Genomic DNA, 25,022 nt, shown 5'->3' with positions numbered 1-25,022 from the left:
AAAAAAAAAAAGTTACCCGGATGTGGTCTGTGTTTGCGCATGCTCAGTGCCCCCCTCGACAAGTTGGCAGCAACAACACGGCCCCGGTCGTCGTCGCCTTAACGGAGAGTCCCGGGTGGCGGGGTCCGTGCTCTTGTTTGCTCTCTGCCCGAGGCCTCAGCCTCCCTCCCCGCCGCTCGGCGGCCACCACCTGGGGGAAGGGAAAGTAGGGTGGGCGCTGCGGCGAGTGAGCGGAGCCCGGGGCTGCGCTGGGAGAGGCCCCAGCCGCAGGTCGGCCGCCCCGGACCCTGACCTGCCCGGCCCGTGAGGAGGAGAAGGGGGGGCGTCCCGGCCCCACGGAGGGGCAGGGGGGCCGGGAGTCGCGGCGGCGGTGGCCTGGCCGGGAGGGAGCTCGTTGCGCGTCTTGTGCCAGGCCGCGGCGGCGGCCCAGCCTTCGCCCGAACCCAGGGGCGGGAGAGGACCGCCGCCGCCGCCTCCTCCTCCTGCCCGCGGCGGCCGGAACCCAGGTAACAGCAGCGCCATGTCCTCCCCTCCCGTGTCGGCCCCCCTCCATCTCCTGAGACCCCAGTTCGGGCACACGTGCCCCCCACCCAGGCCACAGGTGGAGCTGGTCCGCCGGGCTACAGCCAGCGGCGTCCCGGACTTCTCTGGTCTGTCCTAGGCAGGGCCGGCCACTTGCCGCCACTCCTTTGCCCAGTTGTGCTGTGAAAGTTAATAGGCGGCCGGCCCCATTCCTCTCTTCCAGGCCCCCGCGGGCACCTTTCACCCTCTGGGCTCCTGCCTAACCTTTCCCGTCAGGGATAAGAGTCAAATGCTGGGTGGCGACGCGCCCCCTCCTACATCATCCTCCTCCTAGCTCCTACAACTCTTTGTTGTTCGGTAGTTGTACTATTTGGCCGTGCAAAGCATGTTGGGTTGGAAGACGAGAAATCTAGTTTCCCACTGGAAGTTGCCGAAGAGTTTTAAGTTTGTTTCACGCCCTGTTCCCTCCCCACCCCCCCAAACCCTTCGCAGTTAAGTTTCTTGGATTTTTATTTTTTGAACACTATCTGCATTTTTAGTACTGTGGATGGGGCTGCTTTGGAGAAACATTTATTTAAGGTACAGAGCTGTAAAGAAAAATCTGAAATGGATGACTTTTGATGTTTTTTATCAGTAGATATCCGTGGTTCATTGTAACTGAAGGTAATAACGTATAGTGGTTTGAGTAGTCTGGGGTGGTGACGTCCTGTACTGTGTAAGATTTTATTAAACATTCAATTAGAGGATTTTGATTATTTTTTTGGGGGGTGGGGAGGGTGGATCTTTTAAAAAACCCTGTTCTTTAACAATGGGCAAATTTACTGTTTCAACGTTTGAAAAATAAATCTCAAGTGATTTCTTATGTCTTAAGTCTTTGCAGCAAAGCTTAAGCAGAAACATACCTATTTGATAAAAAATATCTAATACAAAGAATGAGTGATTTTAAGTAGACAGTTTCAAAAGGCATGTGAGTGAACTTGAGGCTAATTTAGTTAACAAGTTTTGACTTGTACCGGTTAGCACTTTTGAGCCCTAGCATAACAATTGCTTTTTAAAAAAAAGTCAGTTTTGACCTTTTTATGAACCAGAAATAATTTTAAGATTTTAGATTATGCCTAGGCTTTTAAAAAATAGAAGACAAACTTGTAGAGTAATTGGCCTTGCTTTATTTAATTTTCATACCAAAATAAAAATGCAAATTCCCTGAGCATTTTTTTGTTCACTCCTGGACTAAAATTATTTTAACATAAGATTTTACTTATCTGCAGGAAATGTTGATGATTTGGGCAAGTTACTTAACCCCATTTGCCTATCCCTTGCCCTTCTGTCTAGAGTTGTTACTAAGACAGTAAGGGTTTTTTTAAAAAAAGGAGAAAGAAATGTCGATTTGTGGATATATACTAGGTATGTTTTTTTTTTTTTGTCCTGCCTAAAATACCAAGGTCGAAATTTAGAATGAACTCCACTCCTTTAGTTATTCCACTTGAAATGGAGAAACCAAATATGAATTAGTTGACTTTTACTTGTTGGCTATAACTTGCCAATTTTAGACACTATCATCCCTAATATTTTTGCTTTGTAAAATAGTGAAAATCTTAGTTTCTTACCTCACGTGGAAAAGTGGAAGCATTTTAAATTCCCAACAGCATTATATTTTTAGCTTAATAAGACAATTTTCCATTTCTGTGTTTTTGAGATTTTTGCCTTCAAAGTATCTTTCTAGATAAAATAGGAAGTCATTAACTAAGCTCTCCTGCCCCAGTCTCACCCCAGCTTTCCCGCTAGGAAACTGCCCTTTCTGATTGAGCCAATGTTACAGTGATGTCATTAAACACTGTTGTAATTGGACATCTAGTTGCTGGGGCAGTTAACTCCATCTCCTACCAAACCTAATTGTTTAACTAACATTTAAAAATGAACTTAAAAGTGTTGGTTAAATTTTTGCTGCTTTGAGTAAAGACATAGCATGTCTTTACTATTCTAGATATTATGTCTTAGTTTTCCTATTTAATGAATTTTTGGCAGGGTTCAGAGGCTGTTGCCAGCTGAATATGTTTATTGGCCTTACAATTGTTTTTGTTTTTTAATTTGGTGGGGGGGTACATAATGTATGTCCAAATTTTAAAAGAAGAAAAATCAGGATGTTGTTGTGACTGCCAAAGCACCATTAAATTTAACCAGCCATTTTAGTAAAACTTTATAATTTTCAGCATAAAAAATAATTGTTTATTGTCCAGTCCCTAGCATGGTATTTTGTACATAGTAAACAATACTTGTCGAATGATTAATAAAAAACCAGGAGAGATTATACAATCCAAATCTATTTTGTCAAAATATTTTTTTCACAACTGCCTTATGAGGTAGGTAGTAAAAACAGTCATTTGACAAAGGCAAGTAACACTTTTTTCAAGTTACTTTAAATGAGTGAATTGCCTAAGTTGCCCTTAAATCAGATAAAGTAGTAGTTTGTAAATATGTATTGTGAGGTTCTTCATTTACCAGATTTAAAACAGTATTAAATTTAGGTAATTTGACAAATGTAAATCTTTTTGATACTCCGTTTTCCATTTCTGAAGGAACTCTGCAGTTTTGCTGATAGGAAATTTATCATCTAGCTTATTGATTCTTGGGATAAAGTAAAACTGGTATTTGAGATTCTGTCAAACTGGTTATCATGAGGTATGTCTTGGTACCTACAATGAAACTTTGTTTCCAGAAATAGTATGGTGTGAAAGTGTATAGAACTATAAGAAAGTAGATTCCTACAGCCAATAAGAAACTTAAGTATTGAATCCTTGATGTATTGCAAAAGATTAATTGAATAAACGTTTAAGTATTTCATAAGCACTTGCAGCTATCTTTAGCATAATTATCTAAAAACCTTCATGTTTGTTTTAAGAATTCCATCAATGTTGTAATTGCAAAATGCCTGGAGAAAATTTTTCCATTACTTTAATTTTAAATGCATTTCTGCAGACCAGAAAACTTAAGGTCTGGTCCTGTAGTTTTCTAGTTGTTACATTGTACTGTTATAAAGCCTTCTAAATGATTTTAGTTTCCTATACTACTTTTACCCCAGCATAACGTTGCAATAAATTAAACAAAAGTTATCAGTATACCTTTTATTCTTTTTCATGGGTCTTGTAAAAAATGTTGCAACATTTGTCTGATTCGTAATATTTTTCTTCTAGCACTATTTCATGTAAAACATGTCCATTCAACATTTATTAAGCTCCTTGTAGGTGCCAGGCATCCTGCTAGATGTTAAAGATTTAAAAAAAAAAAAAAGAAGAAGAAGAAATAATCTTAGTCTGATAATTTTGAGTTTAAGGAAATTGAGGCAAAGTAGGAAATTTGATATTTTTACAATTACTATGATTTTTAAAAAAGTATATAAGCAGTATTTTGAAATTACGGATAGGTCATAAATTTTAAAAATTAATACTCGTGTAAAAGGTAGCATTTAGGTGTCCAATGTAAATTGCAGATACTTCCTGCTAGTTAGAGGTGTTTGAGAATTATGCTAAGTTTCTTTTCACTGTGGTGTCATTGTGTAAGTATCTTTACCTGACTCCATATATATAGCTTCCAAATGTGCCTCAGTTTTATTATCAAGGAGGTAAAACAGATGATCAGACTTCTTGTAATCTACAGAAAAGTAAAACATAAAACTCCACAGATACGTTTATTGCTATCCATCAGTTTTCTAGATATGATCTAGGAGGCACATTGAGTTTTCATTTAGATTATCTTTCCTCCCCTCCCTTTTGGGTTTTACAAACAATTGTTAATTTTCAGAATTCCTAAATATTAAGTTTTTTAATTGCTTTGGGGAGGTAAGAGAGTGAAAACTCCCATTATTATTAGCTTTGTCTGGGGGTTGATGTGAGGAAAATGTTTTACTAAATCTAAAACACTATAAATGTGAGTTATGCTATACTTCTTCTGTCCCCATATGCAATTGCTTTGAAAGTAAGCTTAGCTTTTATAGGTCTTACTTTTTTATTAATCTGTTGTAAGAAAAAGAACAGAAACTTCCGCATTTTCTTTCTTTTTTTTAAAATTTTGAATATTTTCCCATAGTTACGTGTTTGTGTTCTTTCCCTTTCCCCAAGCCCCCCTAACCCCTCTTAGCCGACACACAATTCAACTGGGTTTTACATGTATGCATTTTCTGACTGTGGTAGATAAGACATTTTGTGGCAGCCTTAATCCAAAAATTGAAATGTCCAACTCATTTTTGGTTTTGAGGACTTGAAAAAAAAGTTTAAAATATTGACATTTTTTACATGTTTTGTGGGTTGCTGTGAGCATGGGTACTAGGATGATTCTGTAAACTAGCATATATTACAGAAGTTTAGTAACTAGCAATAACTATATATATAAGTGTGTGTGTGTGTGTGTGTGTGTATATATATATATACATTTATAAATATATATAAAACACATTCACAGACACATACATAGACACATAAACATCCAACATATCTTCTTATTAGGTCATCTAGTTGGAAGATATAAGGACATTGTAGTAGCAGTGTATAAAAATCAGTTGAGAATCAGGGCACAAAAACTCTAAAGGTGCATCTATATCACAGATCAGTGCAGTTTTATGACACTAAGATTATAGTTCCTCCTTATGGAAGAATGTATATTGAAATGATATAATTAGCTATTTAAATAATTAAATAAGTGATGTAACTAAGTTATTCAGTGAAATCAGATGTTTTTAGATATATGGTATGTAATGTTTTGTGCCAAACATGTATTGTGCCTAGAATATTTGGGAACACTGCTTGGTATGTACTAGAGAAGGTACAAAGTTTTAGGTATAATAATAGTGTGCATGCTCATGTGAAACTGAAGCTATCTTACAACTTAGTATCTTTGGAATAACAGGAAAGAGAAACATTATTGATGTTAATTTCATTCCAACTTGTAGTTGTGGTTTAGATTTTAAAACTGTTTTCAATCTCATAGCAACTAGCTTTGAATTTTTAGTCATTGCTTTTTGAAAAGTATAAATTGAATTAAAAATAAATTCAGTTATTTAAAAATTAATGGAATGCCTCCTACTTCAATGGTGACTGTTTTGATTTCTTTGATACCTTTAATTTTGCTGAGAGTGAATATTCTGTTGGCTTTTTTTTCCTGCTTTGAGCTGGTCACATCTATATGTAAAAACTCTTAAGAAATTTGAGAAACAAAAGTTATCTGTTACTTAAACACTTGGAAATCTTCCTTGCTGCCAGTTTTATTCACCTTAAATGTGGTGGCAAAAGAGATCATGAAGTGCTGATTTGACCATGCTAATCTTCTCAAAACATTAGGCTTATATTTTCTGCTCTACCTCCTCCATTCCTTTTCCTTCCTTTTATTTTCATTAGTTCCTCAGCTTAATCCCACAGTCTTCTACACACTATCCATGCAATTTTAGTTGGGCAAGTCATCTAACCTCTGGACTCCAGTTTTCATCTGTAAAATGACTTCTGGAGCCCCATTCCAGCTCAAAGTCTGTTATCTTTCTGTTTCAAAAGATTAAACTTTTTTCTTTTTTTAAATACTTGAAACTCAGAACATTTCTTTCTTTCTCTCCTTTAAGTCTTAAGTCTCTTGCAAAACAAACTGAACAAAAGCTTTCCCTTAAATGATATTTAATATTGGAAATCTAGCAACTTCAACTCTGAAGTTTTGTAATGTATTTTAATTTTGGCCTTGTTTTTGATATATTAGAAGTGATGTGGTGTTAAAGGTATAATAGGTACAACATTAAGAAGTTTCAGTTTCTGCTAAGAAGGAAAGAGAAAAAATACCAGAAGTAAGCAGAAGAACTAAATCAGCTTTTATACTTTCAAGGTCCATTAAAATATCTTTTTCAGAGTACAGTACAATAATTTCTAATGTTGATCCTAATCAGTTAAGAAAAGGGAAACGCATAACACATTTTAAAGATTTCCTTGAAGACTTAAAGTATTAGTTGTATATTTAAAAGTAGCACACATTTAATTATAAATGGCAAACATTTGAGTATTTATTTTATGTTATCACCAAGATACACACAAAAAAAGACTTTTAGACAGGCCCTTGACCTTAAGGCATTTCTAATAAGTTGAAGAAATAGGGCATACCCTTCCTCCCCCAATCAATCAGTGACACATAGTAGACACTACTTCCCATATGGCTAATGTCTACAACAAGGAAGAACAATTCATACATTTTACTTCCTAAGTGATTTCTTAAGGACGTTTGGAGGTGCATATATTCTAGGTTTCTCAAGTCAAAATGTTGGAAATAGAACTCATTTATTTTCTCAAACCTTCCCTTTTTCTAAACTTTACTTTTATAATTAAGAGAGTACTTCCAAGACCTTTCACTTAACCCAGTCTGAAACCTTGGTTTCATTTTTTTTTTTTCGTTTGCTTTATGTATCTTGTCATTTCTTCTACCTTCACAACATTTCTCAGATATGTCCCTTACTCTGTTGTTATGAGCCATTACTCTGATTTAGGTCATCATCACCTTGAGCCTGGATTATTGCAATACCCTTCCATTTGGTTTCCCTGCCTCATGTCTCTCTTAACTCCTCTCTATGCTCTGCACATTTGCCAAAATGATTTTCCTAAGCTGAAATACTTCTGATCCTAACGTCTACTTCTTAGAATCCTTGGCTTCTTCAGCCCTTTTAAAATTATTTTTCAATTCTTCTCTGTGTATCTTGTATGTATTTACATGTTGTTTTTCCCTTTTTCTAATTAAGCACTTTGGGGGCAGAGATTTTTGTGTCTCTTTGTATACGTGGAGTTTATTAGCAATGTCTGGCACATAGTAAGTATTTAATGAATGGGCTATTGATTAAGGCCGCTTTCCCCTTTTTAAGAAAGATATATTTTTGTTTTGTCACATCACTTCACAAGGAACCCTTTTTCTCCCCTCCAAGGACCAATAGAAGAGTGCTGGACTTGGAATAAGGAAGACTTGGATTGGTTTCTGATATGTATATCAGACAAGTCACTTAAAGTCTCTGAGCCTCTGTCTCCATATTTGTAAAATAGTGATAATATTTATTTTGGCAGCTATGTGGTGCCATGGATAGAATGCTGGACTTGGTGTTGAGATGAATTAAATTCAAACCTGCTTCAGACACTTATTAGATATGTAACCCTGGGCAAATCACATAACCTCTTAATGCCTTTTACAGATGAAGATCTGTAAAATGAGGATGATAATAGCACCTACTTCCCAGGGTTGTTGTGAGACTCAAATGAGTAAATATATACAAAGCAATTTGAACATCTTAAAGTGACACATTATTATTATTATTATTATTACCTGTAATATCTATTCAGAGTGTTGTGAAAATCAAATGATACACTATAAACGACTTTGCAGACTTAAAAAATACTTAAATATCAGTTAATGACTTAATAGCACTTTTCCCTAAAATATATAAGCAAAAGTGTAATTTTTCACTCTTCTAGTTTACCTCTTCTTAATGGAAAGAAAAATATTTTAACCTGGGTCATTTGGAACCAACATTGTTTATTGTTGTTTTTTACTTCAATTCTTTTATGTTTTAGTATTAGTTTTATTTGCATTGCTATCAGTCAGCAAGCATTTATTAATAAGTTCCTGCTATGTGCCAAGAATTACATAGGTTTTGGGAATAAAAAGATGAAAATGACACCTTTCCTGCCTTCATAGAGTTTACATTTTATTATGGGAAACAAAATGTACAGATATATGTACAGATAAAAATATAAGATAATTTTTCCCCTGTGCTTAGCATAATACTTGGCTCATAGTAGGTGCTTAATAGGAGTGTTTGATACAAATAATTAGGCCTTTTGGAATTACTTCAGGTAGGATATAACTCTTGAGCTGAGCTTTTGCAGGAAAGAGATCTGTAGAGATAGAGAAGAGGAGGGCAGCTTGTGTAAAGGTACAGAAATGGAAGCTGAAGTATCATGTGGAAGAAATAGCAAGGAAATCAATTTATTTGGACCATTGTATTTTTTTGAGGGAGGGATAGAGTAATATATAATAAGGCTTTAAAGTAGATTGTGGCCAGATTATGAAAGGATATAAATATAAAACAGAAAAGTTTGTATTTGATATTAGTAGTAATAGGGACATTTTTTCAGCAATTGAATGACAAAGTCAGACTTGTGCTTTAGGAAAATTACTTTTTGGTAGCTATGTGGTGGATAGATCAGAGAGGGTGAAGATAAGGAAGGGAAACTAATTAGCAATCTTTGGTAATAGTAGTTCAAATGAGAAGTGACTGTGGGTGTGAAAAGACAGTAATCAGTTTGGGAGCTGCTCACTCTGTACTCATGACAGAAATGGGGAACTTTGGAAGTTGCTTGAATTTTGAAGGTAAAGATAATGAATTCTATTATGAATGTAAAGACATCAATGGAACATTTAGTTCCAAATGTTCATTCAGTAGGCAATTAATGATTTAGTATTTTTATTCAGGAGAGAGACTATATAGATATATAGATTTGGTATTAATCTGCATTGAAGTAATTGAGTACATTGGAATAATTGGTACTTGAGAAAAATATAGAAAGAGAAGAAGGATGAAGGGCAACTCTTTGGGGGCACATACATTCAAATTTAAGGAGACATTGTGAATGATGTTAATCTAGCAAAGGAGAATGACCACAAGCAGTCAGGTAGGAGAATCAAACAAGAATAATGTTTATTATTACTAGAGATTATATATTACTAGAGAGGAGAATGTATCCAGGAAGAAAGGGAATGATGACCCTCAAAGTCAAGAATAATGGGACTTGAGAAAAGATCTATGTATTAGGCAATTAAAAGATTATTGGTAATTTGTGATTCATTAATTTTATTTGAATAATGAGTTTGGAAGCCAATAAACTGCAAGGGTTTTAGTAGAAAGGAGTTTGAGGAGAGGAAGTGGAAATAACTAGTAAAGATGATTTTTTAAAATGAGTTTGAGGGGCAGCTGGGTAGCTCAGTGGATTGAGAGCCAGGCCTAGAGATGGGCGGTCCTAGGTTCAAATCTGTCCTCAGACACTTCCCAGCTGTATGACCCTGGGCAAGTCACTTGACCCCCATTGCCTACCCTTGCCACTCTTCCACCTATAGGCACAGAGGTTGAGGGTTTAGAATTAAAAAATAAAATAAAATAAAATAAAATAAAATAAAATAAAATGAGTTTGAAAGGAAAGAGAAATTACAATATTAGTGATTTGAAGCACTTTTTCATTTGTTGTTTGATGTTCATTTGAAAACTGTATGTGTCATTTACCACTGATTAAATTGAGGTAGAACTTTTAAACTCAGACTGTGTCAAATCCTTATAGATTTTTAAAATATATGATTTATTAGAAATATATTGGCATAGATTTTTCTCAATTTTAATTGTGTATAAATTTTTAAAGTTCTGTTTTGGCTTTTATAATTTCCTCTATTCTTTGGTTTAAGAATTTTTCTCCCACCTCTAGTTGTAAAATACGAAATGAAACATTCTACCTCATATTCCTCAAAAGTCTTTAAAATGTACATATGACAAAATTTAGGCAAAAATATATTTTTTCAGAGTCTTAAGACTTGAAGCTCTTGGAGAATTACTCGCAAATATAGGAGTATAAACAGAAACAATTAATTAGTTAATAATTCTTTACTATTAAGTCTTCAGTGATGAAAGAATCACATAAAGTTATCGTTAGAAAAGAATCTTAGTCATTAATACAATTCTTTTATTTTTAAGATGAGAAAATTGGAGTGACATGTTGACCTTGTTTTCCCCTTAAGACTATTAGTTATTTGAGAGCAAGGATTGCCTTGAGTCTCCACAAAATCCTGAGTAGTACCATAGATAGAATGACTAGTTCTTAAGATATTGATTGATATCATATATATATTTTTCAAAACAATGCGTGTCTTAGTAGAGGGAACTGAGTGCTTAGAATCAAGATATTAATTATTTTTCTGGATCTGTGATTTCATTATTTAAATGCCAAGTTAAGGACATCACTAATTCAGAACATTTATACTCAACAATTTATGGTCATAGGTAGTTAACCTGAAGGACTGAGTCGTTAAATTATTTGCCTAAATTCTCATAGCTAGAATTGGTCAGAGATAGAGTTGAAACTCAGGTTTTGTTGACATAGAACCATGTCTATCCTGACCTCCTTGTTATAAATAAAATTAAAAGACACCTATATGTTTCAGGGGAACTATAGTTTAGAAGTACTCTTCAGAGTGATCAAAAAAATTGGCACAAGTGGTTTCATTATGTACCCAAGGGTAAGATAGATATCTTGGGGGGGGGGCATCATCACATCTTGCCATTCTTAAAATGATTGTAATCAGAATGTTGTTGAGAAATTTATTGACTAACTGCCAACACCTGTTGGGGATGATACAGAAAGATGTAATGATAGAATGCTTCTATGAAGAGCTTGATTGGATTCTCCAAATTAAGTCAACTTATTTGACATCAGTTTGAAAATGGCAACAACTCTGTAAAATGTTTTTTGTTTAGTGTTCAGATAAGAAAGTGATCAAAGCTTTGTCAATTACTTTGGAAAGTTATGTTTTCCCATGAGTACTTTTTCCAAGAAGCTATGTGAAAATAACTAAGAGTATGGATCTTTTAGTGATAAAGTGAAATCAGCCATTTCCTAAGAGGCAAGAAGTGACAAGCTATGGATTTTGGAAGTGATCAACTATGTATAGTCGTATCATGTAGCAAAGATTGAGTAATAATACTCCGCTTGAAAAAAAAAGATAAAAAGAGAAGTCACCAAACTCCCTCACAAACATGGTTAAACAAACTTTTGAAGTTGAAAAATTGGAAATGGATAAAATTGAGTACATTACTCTGACCATTTTTGAGAAAAATTTATGCAAAATAATTGCCGCAGAGGTCAAAAAATGTTTAATATTCTTGCTTATCAAGTAACTAAGGATGGTAGGTTAGAATACAAGCTCTTTTAATTAAAAAAAAGTTGTATTGATGCTTCTTGTTTTTACTTAATCATTTCAATGTATTTTCCATCCCCTAAAGAAAGAGTTAAGTATAATCAGCAGATACTGTGTACCTGATAAACATATGCAACATTCCCCAACAAAGGCCCCCCACCATCCAATGAAAAAAGGGTGATACACGTATTCTCATCTCTAATACAATATTCTTCATTCCTCAAGTCTTTCCCCACTCCAATCCATCTGTGTCTTAACTGTTAAAATGATTTTCCTAAAGCAATGGTTTGGACATGTCATCTCCCTTTTCAGTAAACTCTAATGACTTCTTCTCTCACCTCTAGAATCAAATATAAAATTTTGTGGCACTCAAAACTTTCACACACATCTTTTTTGCCCCCAATGTATTCTTTGATTCAATAACACCTTGAACAAGACTGAACTGAGCATTTTTGCTAGCTGTCCTCTGTGTCTGTAATTCTTTCTGTTTCTTGGCTTGCTTCAAGCCCCAGCTAAAATCTTACCTTCGGGGGCAGCTGAAAAGCCAGGCCTAGAGACGGGAGGTCCTAGGTTCAGATGTGGCCTCAGACACTTCCTAGATATGTGACCCCCTCGGCAAGTCACTTAACCCCCATTGCTTAGCCCTTACTACTCTTCTGCCTTGGAACCAATATACAGTATTGATTCCAAGATGGAAGATAAGGGCCTTACAAAAACAAATAAATAAATAAATGAAATCTTATCTTCCATAAGAAGCCTTCCCTCCTCTTTAATGCTAATGTCTCCTTCCCTCTGTTTATTTTCTCTAGTTTATCCCTTCTATCTTTTATTTGCATGTAGTTGCTTGCATGTTGTCTCCTTTGTTTTTCCCTCTTTTTCATTGAAGTGGTGAGTGACTTTGGATGTCAAATGTTACATATGTTGTCAAGTACACAGTATCTGCTGGTTATGCATAATTCTTTTTCTTTAGGGATGGGTAATACCTGGAAAAATAAAATGCTCTTTGAGAACAGACTTTTTTGCCTCTCTTTGGGCACCATTTAGCATAGTGTTTAGTACACAGTAGGCACTTAATAAATGTTCTTTGGTTGATCACTTGTCAGGCCACGTCATCATTTAGACTCTTTCTTGAAACATTATGAAAGAGTATAATATTTAGTTGGGCTACATGACTAACTACAATGAGCATTTTGTCACATAGAATAATTAAAAAAGCATGCCTTTGTATTTGAAGAAGCAAGGTGGTACACTTGACAGAGTGCTTGAACCTAGAGCTGAGAAGATCTGAGATGAAAACTGGGCAAGTTGGCCTCAGTTTCTTTGTAAAATGGGGATGGTAATATCACCTACCTCACAGGTTGTTGTGAGGATAAAAGAAGGTAGTATTTGTAAAGTGCCTTGCAAGCCTTATTAAAGTATTATGCAAATGCTGCTATTACTTAAAAAATTGTGAAAATACGTATAGAGCTGGATATAAGATAGCTAAGCTTCATCATCCTGAATGGGAGAATAGCTGAAATGAGAATAGTAACATCTATAATAGAACCAAACTGCCTGCATTTTTCAGTTATCTTTTTCCCTCAGTGACAATAGTAGAACCACCACGTTTGGTTCTACAATATTTCTGGTATAGAGTTGTAACTTAAGTGGAAATGGTGCTTAAAAAAAGCGAAGCTGGCAAGCGAATACTGTGGAGTTATATTTTAAAAGCATATAATGGGAAAGATTTAAAAGGTATGGAGGGGAAGATCATGACTATTTTCTTGCAAAACTGTTTTAAAATGCTATTAAGAAGACATTAACAGGGACAGCGAGGTGGCTTAGTGGATAGTGAACCAGGCCCAGAGGTCCTGGATTCAAATTTGGTCTCAGACACTTTATAGTTGTGTGATCCTTGGCAAGTTACTTAACCCTAGTTGCTAGCCCTTACCACTCCTCTGCCTTAGAACCAACTTAGACCCAAGTATTGATTCTGTGATAGAAGGTAGGGGTTTGTAAATAAAAAGAAGATATTAGCAACTAGCAGCCCATATTTTATTTTCCACTTGAATGCCAACTTTCTCATCTCTATTAAATCTTAAGTGAGCCATCCATTCAGTGAAGCCATTGTCACTAAAGACAAGAGACAGAAACTGGGAAGGTTTTTTAGGTGATATTTTTCAGATCATATTTTTATAGTCACAAAACTGATAGATATAGTTTTCATTCTTTTTCTTTATTGATCTTGAGAAAGCAGTTGGCTCAGAGTAAAATGTTGCTTTAAAGACTTAGCTCAGATAAAGATCTCTTGTGCCAAAATTGTATAAGTCTCCATAATGGATTATTCTATAGATAGTACTTTGTTCTACTACATATTGATGTTTGGATAAAATAGTGTTTTGTTCCACTAAGTATTGATGTTTGTACAAAATATTAAGATGAAAATGTGTTCACCAAATGTATTTGATTAACATCTTGGAAATGTATCTTATATACAAATTCTAAACAAAGGATGGTTATACTCTTCAAATGTTACTCTTCATAGATGACATCTTAATGATTTCCTAGAGTCTTAGAACATAGCATCCTCTTCAGAAATTTGTTACAATATAGAATCTATAGAATCTATTTAGATGGATGTCCCATTACATTAATCTGTGTGTATGCATGTGTATTTGAGATGAGTATTTGATATGAGAAATGATCTAGACTCAGAATTATATAAGATGAGTTCAATCTGTTTGGCAAATGTAAAACTGAAAACATTGCACAATTGGATGCTTTACATGCCATTTGAAAAGCAATTTCTTGACACCAGTATTCTCTGGGTGATGTTGTATAGCTTCAAGTTAAAGAATATAACAATCTCAGGAAAACTAAAATTACAAACAACTCGGGTCATTGGTGAGATATGTGATATAGATGAGAATGTATGTCAGCCTTCATGTTATAATGCTGGCATGAATACATTGAAAGGGGTAAATGACATTAAATCTGTGTTTGTCTAGAAAAAGAGATAGTCACATAGTGAGAATGAACAAAAACAAATGGACATTCCAAATAAACATTGTTACTTTTTGGATACCAAAAGAATAAGAAGGAAGCCTATAATTATTACATATGGTAACCAACACAGGTTGGAGGGGTTGTTATGTATTAATGTAATTACTAATTGTTGATCACATCAAGGATTAAAGTATAGGTCTTGTTTTTTTGTAAATGAAATTTTGAAGAATTTAGAATTTTTTCCCCTTTACCTTATGGGTTGGTGATAGTTAATTTTATTTTTCTAGTGAAATTTCTCTTTTGATTTAAGCCAAAAAGAAGTAAGTCATAAACTTGTGCAGAAGAGTTGATTATCTTTTTTCTTTTATAAAAAATAAGTTTTTATTGAAATCTTCTGTTTCTTAAATCATCATGGTTTCCCCAAGTATCTATCCTCTATAACAAATTGTATTTCTTAGAGAGGTAGAAAATCAGCACAGCTAATCAATACATCAAAGAAGTCTGAAAACATGTGTAATGTAAAATAACTGTAGACCTCCCTCTTCTCCAAGAAGACATAGTTTGGAGATATCTTCTCATATCTCTTAATTTGAATCCTGCTGGTTCTTTATCAATTTGTTTCATTCAATTTTTTTTTAACCCTTACCTTCTATTTTAGAATCAATAGTATGTATTGGTTCCAAGGCAGATGAGCATCAAGGGAAAGGCAGTGGAGTTAAGGGACTTGCCCAAGGTCACACAGCTAGGACATGTCTAAGTTCAGATTTGAATCCAGGACCCTCTGTCTCCAGGCCTGGCTTTTAATCCATTAAGCCACTTAACTACCTCCCATCACATTTACTTTTAATTTTCTGGTGGATAGTTCTTTCCATTGTTGTAGTTCTGTACAAGTTTTCTTGGCTCTTTTTACTTCATTGTATCATTTCATATAGATCTTTTTCTTGCAGCACAATAATATTCTATTACATTCAAGTACCTCAGTTTGTTTATTTGTTTCCTAGTTAATGGGTATCTACTTTGTTTCCAATTCTTAGCTGTTAAAACAAGTGCTGCTATATATAGGTATCCTTTCTTCTTACCAATGGCTACCTTGGTGTATAAGCCCAGAAATGGAATCTCTAGTTCAGAGGATATTGTGTGGTTGATTATTAAGAATTTGTTTAAATCCTGCTCTTCAAATTATTATTAACCTTATTTTTAATTATTAAATTTAATCTTTGTTCATGAGTTGTATTATATTTACATTTTTCATTATGAACTTTTTACCCAAACCTACCACAAAAGATAAATTGATTATGAGTAATCTTTCAAAGTTTTATAATAAATACACTTAAATAGTGGTAACAACTTGCCAATTCATTTTATTGTCTTTCTGATATTTAGGCATATATTATTTTATTTTATTTTTTAAAAACCCTTACCTTCCGTCTTGGAGTCAGTAGTGTGTATTGGCTCCAGGTAAGGGCTAGGCAATGGGGATCAAGTGACTTGCCCAGGGTCACACAACTGGGAAGTATCTGAGGCTAGATTTGAACCTAGGACCTCCCATCTCTAGGCCTGACTCAATCCACTGAGCCACCCAGCTGCCCCCAAGCATATATTATTTTAAAAGTAACAGACTATTAAAATTACATTTTAGTGGTTTTTGACTTGAAAATACACAGAATACTTTTAAATATCTAAAAGCATCTAAGAAAAGAACCCAGTTTCTCTAGGCTCTGAATTGGGAGTTTTTAAATGAACTTTATGAGAGCAAGTTTTGTGCTTCTTTACCTTTACCATTACAATATACTTGGTTAAAAACAAAAACAAAAAACTCCCAACTTTATTGATCTCTTTTGTTCTCTCCTATTTTTCCTAGGTTATCCTGAATAACACATGTCTGTAACTGTCTTGCCTGTGGGCAGCATTAGGAGTTGTTCCTTGCTGCCTGAACACTATCAGAATTGCTGTAGGAATTTTCGACTCAATTGATTCAAAAGAAAAAAACGGTAACAAATGGACAATATGTCTATTACTAATACACCCACAAGTAATGATGCCTGTCTGAGCATTGTTCATAGTTTGATGTGCCATAGACAAGGTGGAGAAAGTGAAACATTTGCAAAAAGAGCAATTGAAAGTTTGGTAAAGAAACTGAAGGAGAAGAAGGATGAATTGGATTCTTTAATAACAGCTATAACTACAAATGGCGCCCATCCCAGCAAATGTGTCACAATACAAAGGACATTAGATGGCAGGCTTCAGGTTAGTCAAATGCAACAACCTAACCTATTCTTGCCTTTTAGGATGATCGATTATCTATTTCCATTATTGCTTTGTTACCTTAGTTTAAGTTCTTTTTAAAGATACATTTGTTAATAGAGTAAATTGTTTGACTCTCCCACTTCAAATATTGCCTTACTGAAAGATTAAAAGATCTTCAAAGAAGATACTTTAATACTATGAATTAAATTGAATTTCGCCTTTTAAAAAAAAACTCGAGTTTTTTACTCTATATCTTTATATCTTAAGAATATTAGTAAAAATAAGACATGCATCTAGCACTTTTATTAAAAACAAACCAGAAAGCCTTTCCTTCCTCCTCTTTAGTTTATAGATCAAGGAATTTAATACTGATTTTATTTCATGGTCTTAAATGCTTTTCTAAATAGTTTATTTAATGACATAATAAAACTAGATGCTCTCATTTATAGTCTCTACTTATCAATTCATGAGTAATTTACTATTCAGATTTTATAGGTAGAATCTCATAGCCATTCTCTTAAACCTAAAATTTCTTTAGAAGCATTACAGAAGCTATTATCTTTAACTTATATTTCTGTACTTTAGATGGTTTCAGAATTAACATTTATAATACACATTTTTCAACTGTCTTATTTTAAAATTTCCTAGGTGGCTGGTCGGAAAGGTTTCCCTCATGTGATATATGCTCGTCTCTGGAGGTGGCCTGATCTCCACAAAAATGAACTTAAACATGTGAAATACTGTCAATATGCTTTCGACCTAAAATGTGATAGTGTCTGTGTGAATCCGTATCATTATGAACGAGTTGTATCACCTGGCATTGGTAGGTAGACTGACTTTACTAATGAAATGATATATCAAAAGACTTAAGAGGGTAGTACTTTTTATGAAGGTAATGATTATAGGATTAAAGCCATCTCAAAATTGTGAATCAAAAAAATAATAATTATTCAAAATTTAGTTACCTCAAATGAATCCGTGTTATTTTAATTTTTTGAAAAAAATTTTCAAAATAAAATAAGATTGTGCCATGTTTAGATTTGAGTACATGTTTAGTATTAAGTTTTGATACTGTAATACATGATTATGGGTTCTCACATTTACTGTCTGGTTCCATGCTGATAACATCTTTTTTCTCCTTTTTTCCCTCCTACTCCCATCTCCTTTTTTTTCAAATTAAGATCTCTCAGGATTGACACTGCAAAGTTCTGGTAGGTAATCTGTTTTTAATAATTGTCTGTTCTCTTCCCCACCCTCTAGTTTGCCATTAATTTGGCTAATAATATTAACAAGAACATACTCTGTAAATTTATTTTGGATGTGTCAGTTGTGAAAAAAAGGGTTGAGCCATTTAAAGCTATTTGTCATCAGAGTTTGAATTGTCCTTAATGGTTTACCATTGTTGGAAACTGATACAAAAGATTCTCTAAAGTATTATGGCAGAAAAATGCACACACAGGTATGATTAGGTAAAGTGAAGGGAGTTTTTTAGGACTGGTTTTAATAAATTGAAAGGAATGTCAAAATGCTTTTGTATTTTGGAAGAATTCTCAAATAAGATTTTAAGGGGGAATAACCAATTTTCCAGTAAAAACCAACTAGAATATTATATCCTTAGAAATCACTTAGGGAAATATTTTATTTTTATTCAAATTTTAAATCAGATATTGCGGTGAAAATATTTCCTGTTATTTTGGAAAGCAAATTTTAAGACATCAATATTATAGACTTTTCTAAGTTTTTATCTCTCTTTAGAAAAAACTTGTATTAATTAGGAAAGTTAATCACAAAATTATTTAGATTGTTACTATTTTAATGGCTATGGTATTTTTTCAGTTTCTTTAAAAAAAAAAGTAAAAATAGCTATTATATAAACAGGAGTGTGCTACAGTCATGTGGAACAGGTTCCAGAGAGATAATTGTTAAATTTTCAATGTCAGCATTTACATTTGTGAAATATACACATTCTATAAACCAGTACTTGATATATTGTTTTGTTGAGTGTCTACACTTAAGAAAGTGTTAATAATGCAAATTAAACTTAAAAATGTATTTTGGGTACATTTTTTAGAGACAACATTTATTAAGCTTTTACCAGCATACCTCTATCAGTAGGTAGGAAAAACACAGACAGGTCATTTTTTTTTCTAGGATTATAGAATGAGTTACCAAGTCATCATCATGATTGGTAAGTTAGTTCTGTTTTAAGAACTCAGGTTTGGTTGTTCTTGAGCCTATATATAGCTAATAATATTTTGGCTACATGGACCAGTTAAATTTGGACAAATAAACTTCTCTGTGAGGCTTATACTTCTCCCCCTACAAGCACTCATATGGCTTAATAGAATTCCCAACATTGTAAGTAATTGTTTTGATTCATTCATGTAACAAATGTGTTTTGGTTATTCTAGGGAAGATTGGGCAGGTATAGGTAATTCAGAACCATATGGTGTCCTGACAGAGGCTCAGTGTTATCTCTTATTGTGAAGCAGGAGAGGGCTGCAGTTGGAATCACAAGTGGTTTAAAGAGGGCAGCTAGGTAGATAGAACCAGGCCAACAGCAAATGTGGCTTCAGACACTTTCTAGTTGTGCAACCTTGATCCCAGTCATCTAGCTTGTACTACTCTTCTTCCTTGGAATCTATACCTAGTATCAGTTGTAAGACAGAAGGGAAGATTTTTAAAGGGAAGGGGAACAGAGAAGTGGTTTAAAACTTAACTGCCCCAAATTGGGACACTGTTACATGGCTGGTAGAGTTTTGAACTGAACATTTTAGAGGGCAATTTGGGATTGTGCCTAAAGGGCTATAAAAGAATGCATACCTTTTGATCTAGTAATATCACTTTTGGGTCTACCTAAAGAGATTTTTAAAATGGGAAAGGACCTGTTTGTACAAAGATATTTATAGCTGCTCTTTTTGTGGTGGCAAAGAATTGGAAACTAAAGCGATATCCCTAATTTGGGGAATGGCTGAACAAATTGTGGTATATGATGGTGATGGAATACTATTGTGGTATAAGGAATGATGGAACAGATGATTTCAGAAAGATCTGGAAAGACCTTTGTGAATTGATGATACACACAGTAACTGCAATATTGTGGAATGATCAAATGTGACAAACTTTGCTACTAACAGCAATACAATGAACCAGTACAATTCTCAAGGACTCTCTACTCTCTACCACCAGAGAAAGAATTGTTGAAATAGAAATGCAGATGAAAACATGTGATTTATCACTTGTTTTTTTGAGTATATGTTTTGGGTTTTAGTTTTATGGAATTGTTCACTTACAGGAATGAATAATATTGAGATAAAAAAATTAAAGAAAAAAATTTTAACTTGCCTGCCCCTTCTTAGTTATGTATTGCTTCCTTTCTCTGAGCCTCTCAGTGATTCCTAAAGTGGGTGCTACTGCCCCCGGTGGGTGCTGTAGCAATCCAGGGGAGTGGTGATGGCCACAGATGCATTTATCTTTCCTATTAATTGCTATTAAAATTTAAAAAAAATTAATTTCCAGGGGGCTAAGTAATATTATTTCTGGAAAGGGGGTAGTAGACCAAAAAAGTTTGGGAACCACTGCTCCATGTCCTTATTATCAAATGATATAATAATGTATACTAACTTACCTCATAGGTTTGTTGTGGGAGGGGAAAAGGAACTTTAAGATTCTTAATGTGGGGGGCAGCTAGGTGACTCAGTCGAGAAACAGACCTAGAGTTGGAGAGTCCTAGGTTCAAATATGGTCACTTCCTAGCTGTGTGACCCTAGGCAAGTCACTTAACCCCTGTTACCTAGCCCTTTTATTGCTCTTTGACCTTAGAACCAATACACAGCATTGAATCTAAGAGAGAAAAGTTTTAAAACTTAATGTTTTGTAAAAATGATTGTCATTTAGGAGGAGGATCTGTACCAGGGTTGGCGAACCTTTTCCCAGTTTGAGTGCCCAGAGGGCAAATTCAAGCTGTCTGTGAGCCCCATTACCAGAGAGACCTGAAGTGCTTGCTTTAGGGGACTGGACAGAAGAGCGGGGCATGCAAAAAATGTCCTTGGGAAGAGGAGGAACAGAGTAACTCCCTGCATGCCAGCTCTGCACTCCATGGTTCCACCAAGATGGATCTTTTAATTTTGGTTTTTCTGGTGTAGAGAACTCCTGATGTGGAAAATTCTACCTTTGCAGGTGGGCAACTCATCTGTAATTTATAGTCTGAGATGCCTGGGAGCATTAAATTTAACGACCATGGTAACATAGCTAGTGTTTGTGGAAGGCAAAAGCTCTTCCTAATTTTAAGGTGCAATTATAATAGTCTGTCTCTCTAAGCATTTTATCTTTATATTTTCTAAAAAAAAAAAAAATATTTTCTAACCTTTTTATTCTCTAGGAGCCAGCCATCTACCATGTCACCCTCTTGTATTTTTTTTGTTGTTGTTGTTTAATTTTTAAACCCTTAACTTCTGTGTATTGGCTCATAGGTGGAACAGTGGTAAGGGTGGGCAATGGGGGTCAGGTGACTTGCCCAGGGTCACACAGCTGGGAGGTGTCTGAGGTCGGCTTTGAACCTAGGACCTCCCATCTCTAGGCCTGACTCTCAATCCACTGAGCTACCCAGTTGCCCCCATGTCACCCTCTTGTAGATGTGATATAGGTTTTTAATATCTTTGAGGTTACATGTCTTAGATTTTTCAGATCTATATTCTTCTCACCTCCATGGTTGTGTGGGATGATAGTACTTGGAAGGCCATAGGCATCACCAATTTATATTTTTTATTTGTGGAGCAGGAAGCTTTTGGGATTCTCACCCAGGGTTATTTGTGATATGTTGTACTCTGCCTCCCTCTAGTGTTAGTCCTATAAATGCTGCCTTCTGTGTATTTCCTCACAGAACACACAAATCTTTTTTTTAACATTTAATTTTTCCCAATTACATGTAAAAACTATTTTAAACTTAAAAAATTTTTTTCTCTTCCTCCTACCCTCCCTCCCTCATTCCCTCTTACCCTTGCCACCTCTTTGAGACAGTAAACAATCTGATAAAAGATTTTTCATGGGCAACCGTGTAAAACATTTTACCATATTAATCATTTTGTGGAGGAGATCTCAAATTAAAAAATAAAAGAAGAAAGAAAATGAAATGCAGTGTGTTTTGGTCTGCAATCAGACTCCTTTAGTTCTTTCTCTGGAGGCAGATGGCATTTTTCATCTTGAATCTCTGGGATTATGTTGAGTTACTATATTACTGAGAATATCTAGGTCAGTGATGGTGAGAAACTTTTAGAGACAGTGTTGGGCCCACCCCAGCTCCCAGACCAAGTGCCAGTGCTCACCCATCCCCTGAAACCTTGTGCCATGCCCCCCACCTCCACCAAGTGCTAGACATGCCCTGCCCCCCCCACCCTTACCCACTTGGGGGAGGGAGGAAGCACTCCTAGCCATACCTGTTGGGCTGCTGGACTGAGGGGTGGGTGAAGTGAGGAATGTTCTCAGCAGAGATGGGGTGTGGCTTGACCACTCCACTCTCCTCCAGTTCTGCCCCCTGTGAGCCACCCACCTTACTCCTTGTGTGCTCCCATTGGCTGCTTGACAGAGGGAGGTGGGTCATGTGAAAAAATGTCATCAGGCACAGGTGGAGGTGGGGAGGGGAGCAGCTCCGCCTGAGTCCTCCTGCCTTTCTAGTAACGAACTCTGGGGGTTGATGGGGAGGGCATCTACATTCCCATAGAGAGCCCTCTGTTTGTCATTTTTGACACTCATGCCATAGGTTCGTCATGCCATAGGTCATTCACAGTTGTTCATCAAACAATATTGTTGTTACATTGTTCTTCTGGTTCTGCTCATTTCACTTTGCATCAGATCAAATAAGTCTTTCTAGGTTTTTCCAAAATGATCCTGTTTGTCATATCCTATGGCACAATAGTATTCTGTTATAATCATGTATCATAACTTATTCAGCCATTCCCCACCTGATGGACATTCCCTCAATTTCCAATTCTTTGCTACCACAAAAAAGAGCTGCAATAAACATTTTTTACCATTTGATCTTTTTTCCTTTTCTTTGATTTCTTTGAGATAAGACCTCATAGTTGGTATTGCTTGATCAAAGGGTATGTACAATTTTAGAACCTTTTGGGCATAGTTCCAAATTCTCTCCAAAAGGGTTAGAGGAGATCACAATTCCACTATCAGTGCTGTCCAAATTTTCCCATATCCTCAACAACATTTATTATTTTCCTTTTCTATTTTGTCGGCCAATCTGATAGGTATGTGGTAGTATATCAGAGTTGTTTTGATTTGCATTTCTCTAATCAAGAGTGATTTAGAGCATTTTTTTCTTATGATTATAGATGACTAATTTCTTTGTCTGAAAACTTCTTGTTCATATCCTTTGACCATTTATCAATTGGAGAATGACTTAAATTTTTCCAAATTTGACTTAATTCTCTACATGTATGAGAAATGAGACCTTTTCAGAAATACTTGGTGTAAAAAAATTTCCCCCAGAACAATCTTACAGATCTGAACAAAGAAATTAAAATACCATTCCATTTAGTTTCTCCTCTGAGATTTCATTAGATAACTTATGTTAACAATACTAGATGGTGATTTCACTAGTGCCTATACATATTAATATACTTAAGTGAGAGTTATAATTATTAAAGGAGAAATCTGGTGAAGACATCACAGATATGAGGTGCTGAGCTACCTCCATTTTGTTAAACTAAGAAAAGTTCATTCTATGCTTCTCTTAGAAAATTACTAGTTTCACTAGGGGTGCATATTGTCTTCTATAGCAATTAACTCATTTAGACAAGCTACCTGTCAAAGAATCTTTTGATCTCTTGTGTGTTCTTCTCCCTGATATAAACTTCTATTCCTTTCTTTCTTAGTTTTTAGTGTGGAGAAAATTCTTGATAGGGGAAGAATGACCCTAAGATGGCAAAGAAGGGCAAATTTACATTTTAAAAGAATATTTTAAAAAAATCAGAATTTGTATGTGTAATATAATCTAAAGATTCAAAAAGTAAATAGCCTGTTAGCTCCATTAAAAAAAAAAAAAAGAACATCCAGGGAGCTCTACTGTCCATTGAATTGTTCATACCATAAGTTTATCTTATTTGTATCTAGATTCTAGGAAGAAGTATTGGTTTGATCTTTCTCTTATATATGGGCTATGTGATTATTTTGGGGGAGATGTTCAGAGGGTGTGCTGGTGGTAAATGTTTAGTAACTGGCTCTGCAAAGTAAGTACCACATTTAAATTTAATTTGTGTTATTAACATATGCTTTATCACTTTCTTAAGTCTAGACAGACAAGAAATAATTAAGCCATCTTTTGTAGCATTTTCTGGATGATTTATATTTAATTCAAATGGAAAATTTAACATTTGGCTCAGCATTTGACCTGGCTCCATCCAGTGTACCCCTTCATAGTGATATGTGAAGTTCTTAAGATTAAAAAAAAGAAAAAGAGGCTAGTCACCTGTAATTTTATTTGACATCAGACCTATCAGGTGTTAACATTCCACCTGCTTTCACCAGTAAATAATAAAGCAAAGTGTTAGAAGTGTACATTTCTTTTCTTGGGCACTGCTTGAAAAACTGGGCTAGAACAAGCCCAGCTAGAAGAAGAAAAAAATATTTCCCCAAACTTTGGCTCGTGCCTTTATAACAATTTTTTGGGGGGTGGTGTAATTGCAAGCCATTTAATTAAATTCTTTTTTTCTTATGTTGCTCAGGAATTGACATTTTTTTAATGTTATTTTTCATTTTAGCATTGGATCACAGCTTATGGTACCATAACTTTGATAAAATAAGAAATTTCAGGGTATCCCACAGATCAGGCAAATAGTATGTGGTGGTGTTGATAACTTTTGATAAATATGTAAAAAAAATAAGTAATAAATAAGCACATAAGTAATCTCCTGAGTTTCAGGTGCTTTATAGACAATTACTAACAAGGATTAGGATTTTTCACCATAGGAACTTTTGTTCTATGCTTATTATACTGTTTATTTACTTTTGTTAGGATTTTAAATTTGTTTAACTTTTAATACAGCTCCATCAAGTATGTTGGTGAAGGACGAATATGTTCCTGACTTTGAGGGACAGCCATCATTGTCCACTGAAGGACATTCAATTCAGACCATACAGCATCCACCGAGTAACCGTGCATCTTCAGAGACATACCCAGCCATGTTAGCTCCGTCTGAGTCTAACACTACCAGCACCACTAACTTTCCCAACATTCCTGTGGCTTCCACAAGTGAGTGATATAAAAAAATGTGGAATCAGCAAATTAAAATCAC

General features: G+C 35.1%; 1 protein-coding gene across 1 annotated transcript in view; it reads left to right on the top strand.

Annotated features, from left to right (window-relative positions):
• Window positions 1–430: 430 nt before the first annotated feature.
• SMAD4 (SMAD family member 4) overlaps window positions 431–25,022 on the top strand; it is a 60,245-nt gene continuing 35,653 nt past the window's right edge. Inside the window, exons 1-5 of the mRNA XM_044664696.1 lie at window positions 431–506; window positions 16,334–16,719; window positions 17,368–17,542; window positions 17,901–17,930; window positions 24,773–24,979. Of these exons, the coding sequence (XP_044520631.1) occupies window positions 16,471–16,719; window positions 17,368–17,542; window positions 17,901–17,930; window positions 24,773–24,979 (661 nt within the window). The 5' untranslated portion in view covers window positions 431–506; window positions 16,334–16,470. The remainder of the gene's footprint in view (window positions 507–16,333; window positions 16,720–17,367; window positions 17,543–17,900; window positions 17,931–24,772; window positions 24,980–25,022) is intronic.

Source organism: Gracilinanus agilis, chromosome 1 (genome assembly GCF_016433145.1).
Source record: "Gracilinanus agilis isolate LMUSP501 chromosome 1, AgileGrace, whole genome shotgun sequence".
Classification (NCBI taxonomy): Eukaryota; Metazoa; Chordata; class Mammalia; order Didelphimorphia; family Didelphidae; genus Gracilinanus; species Gracilinanus agilis.
The sequence above is the reverse complement of the archived record's forward strand: the minus strand, read 5'-3'. Positions and strand labels throughout refer to the sequence as shown.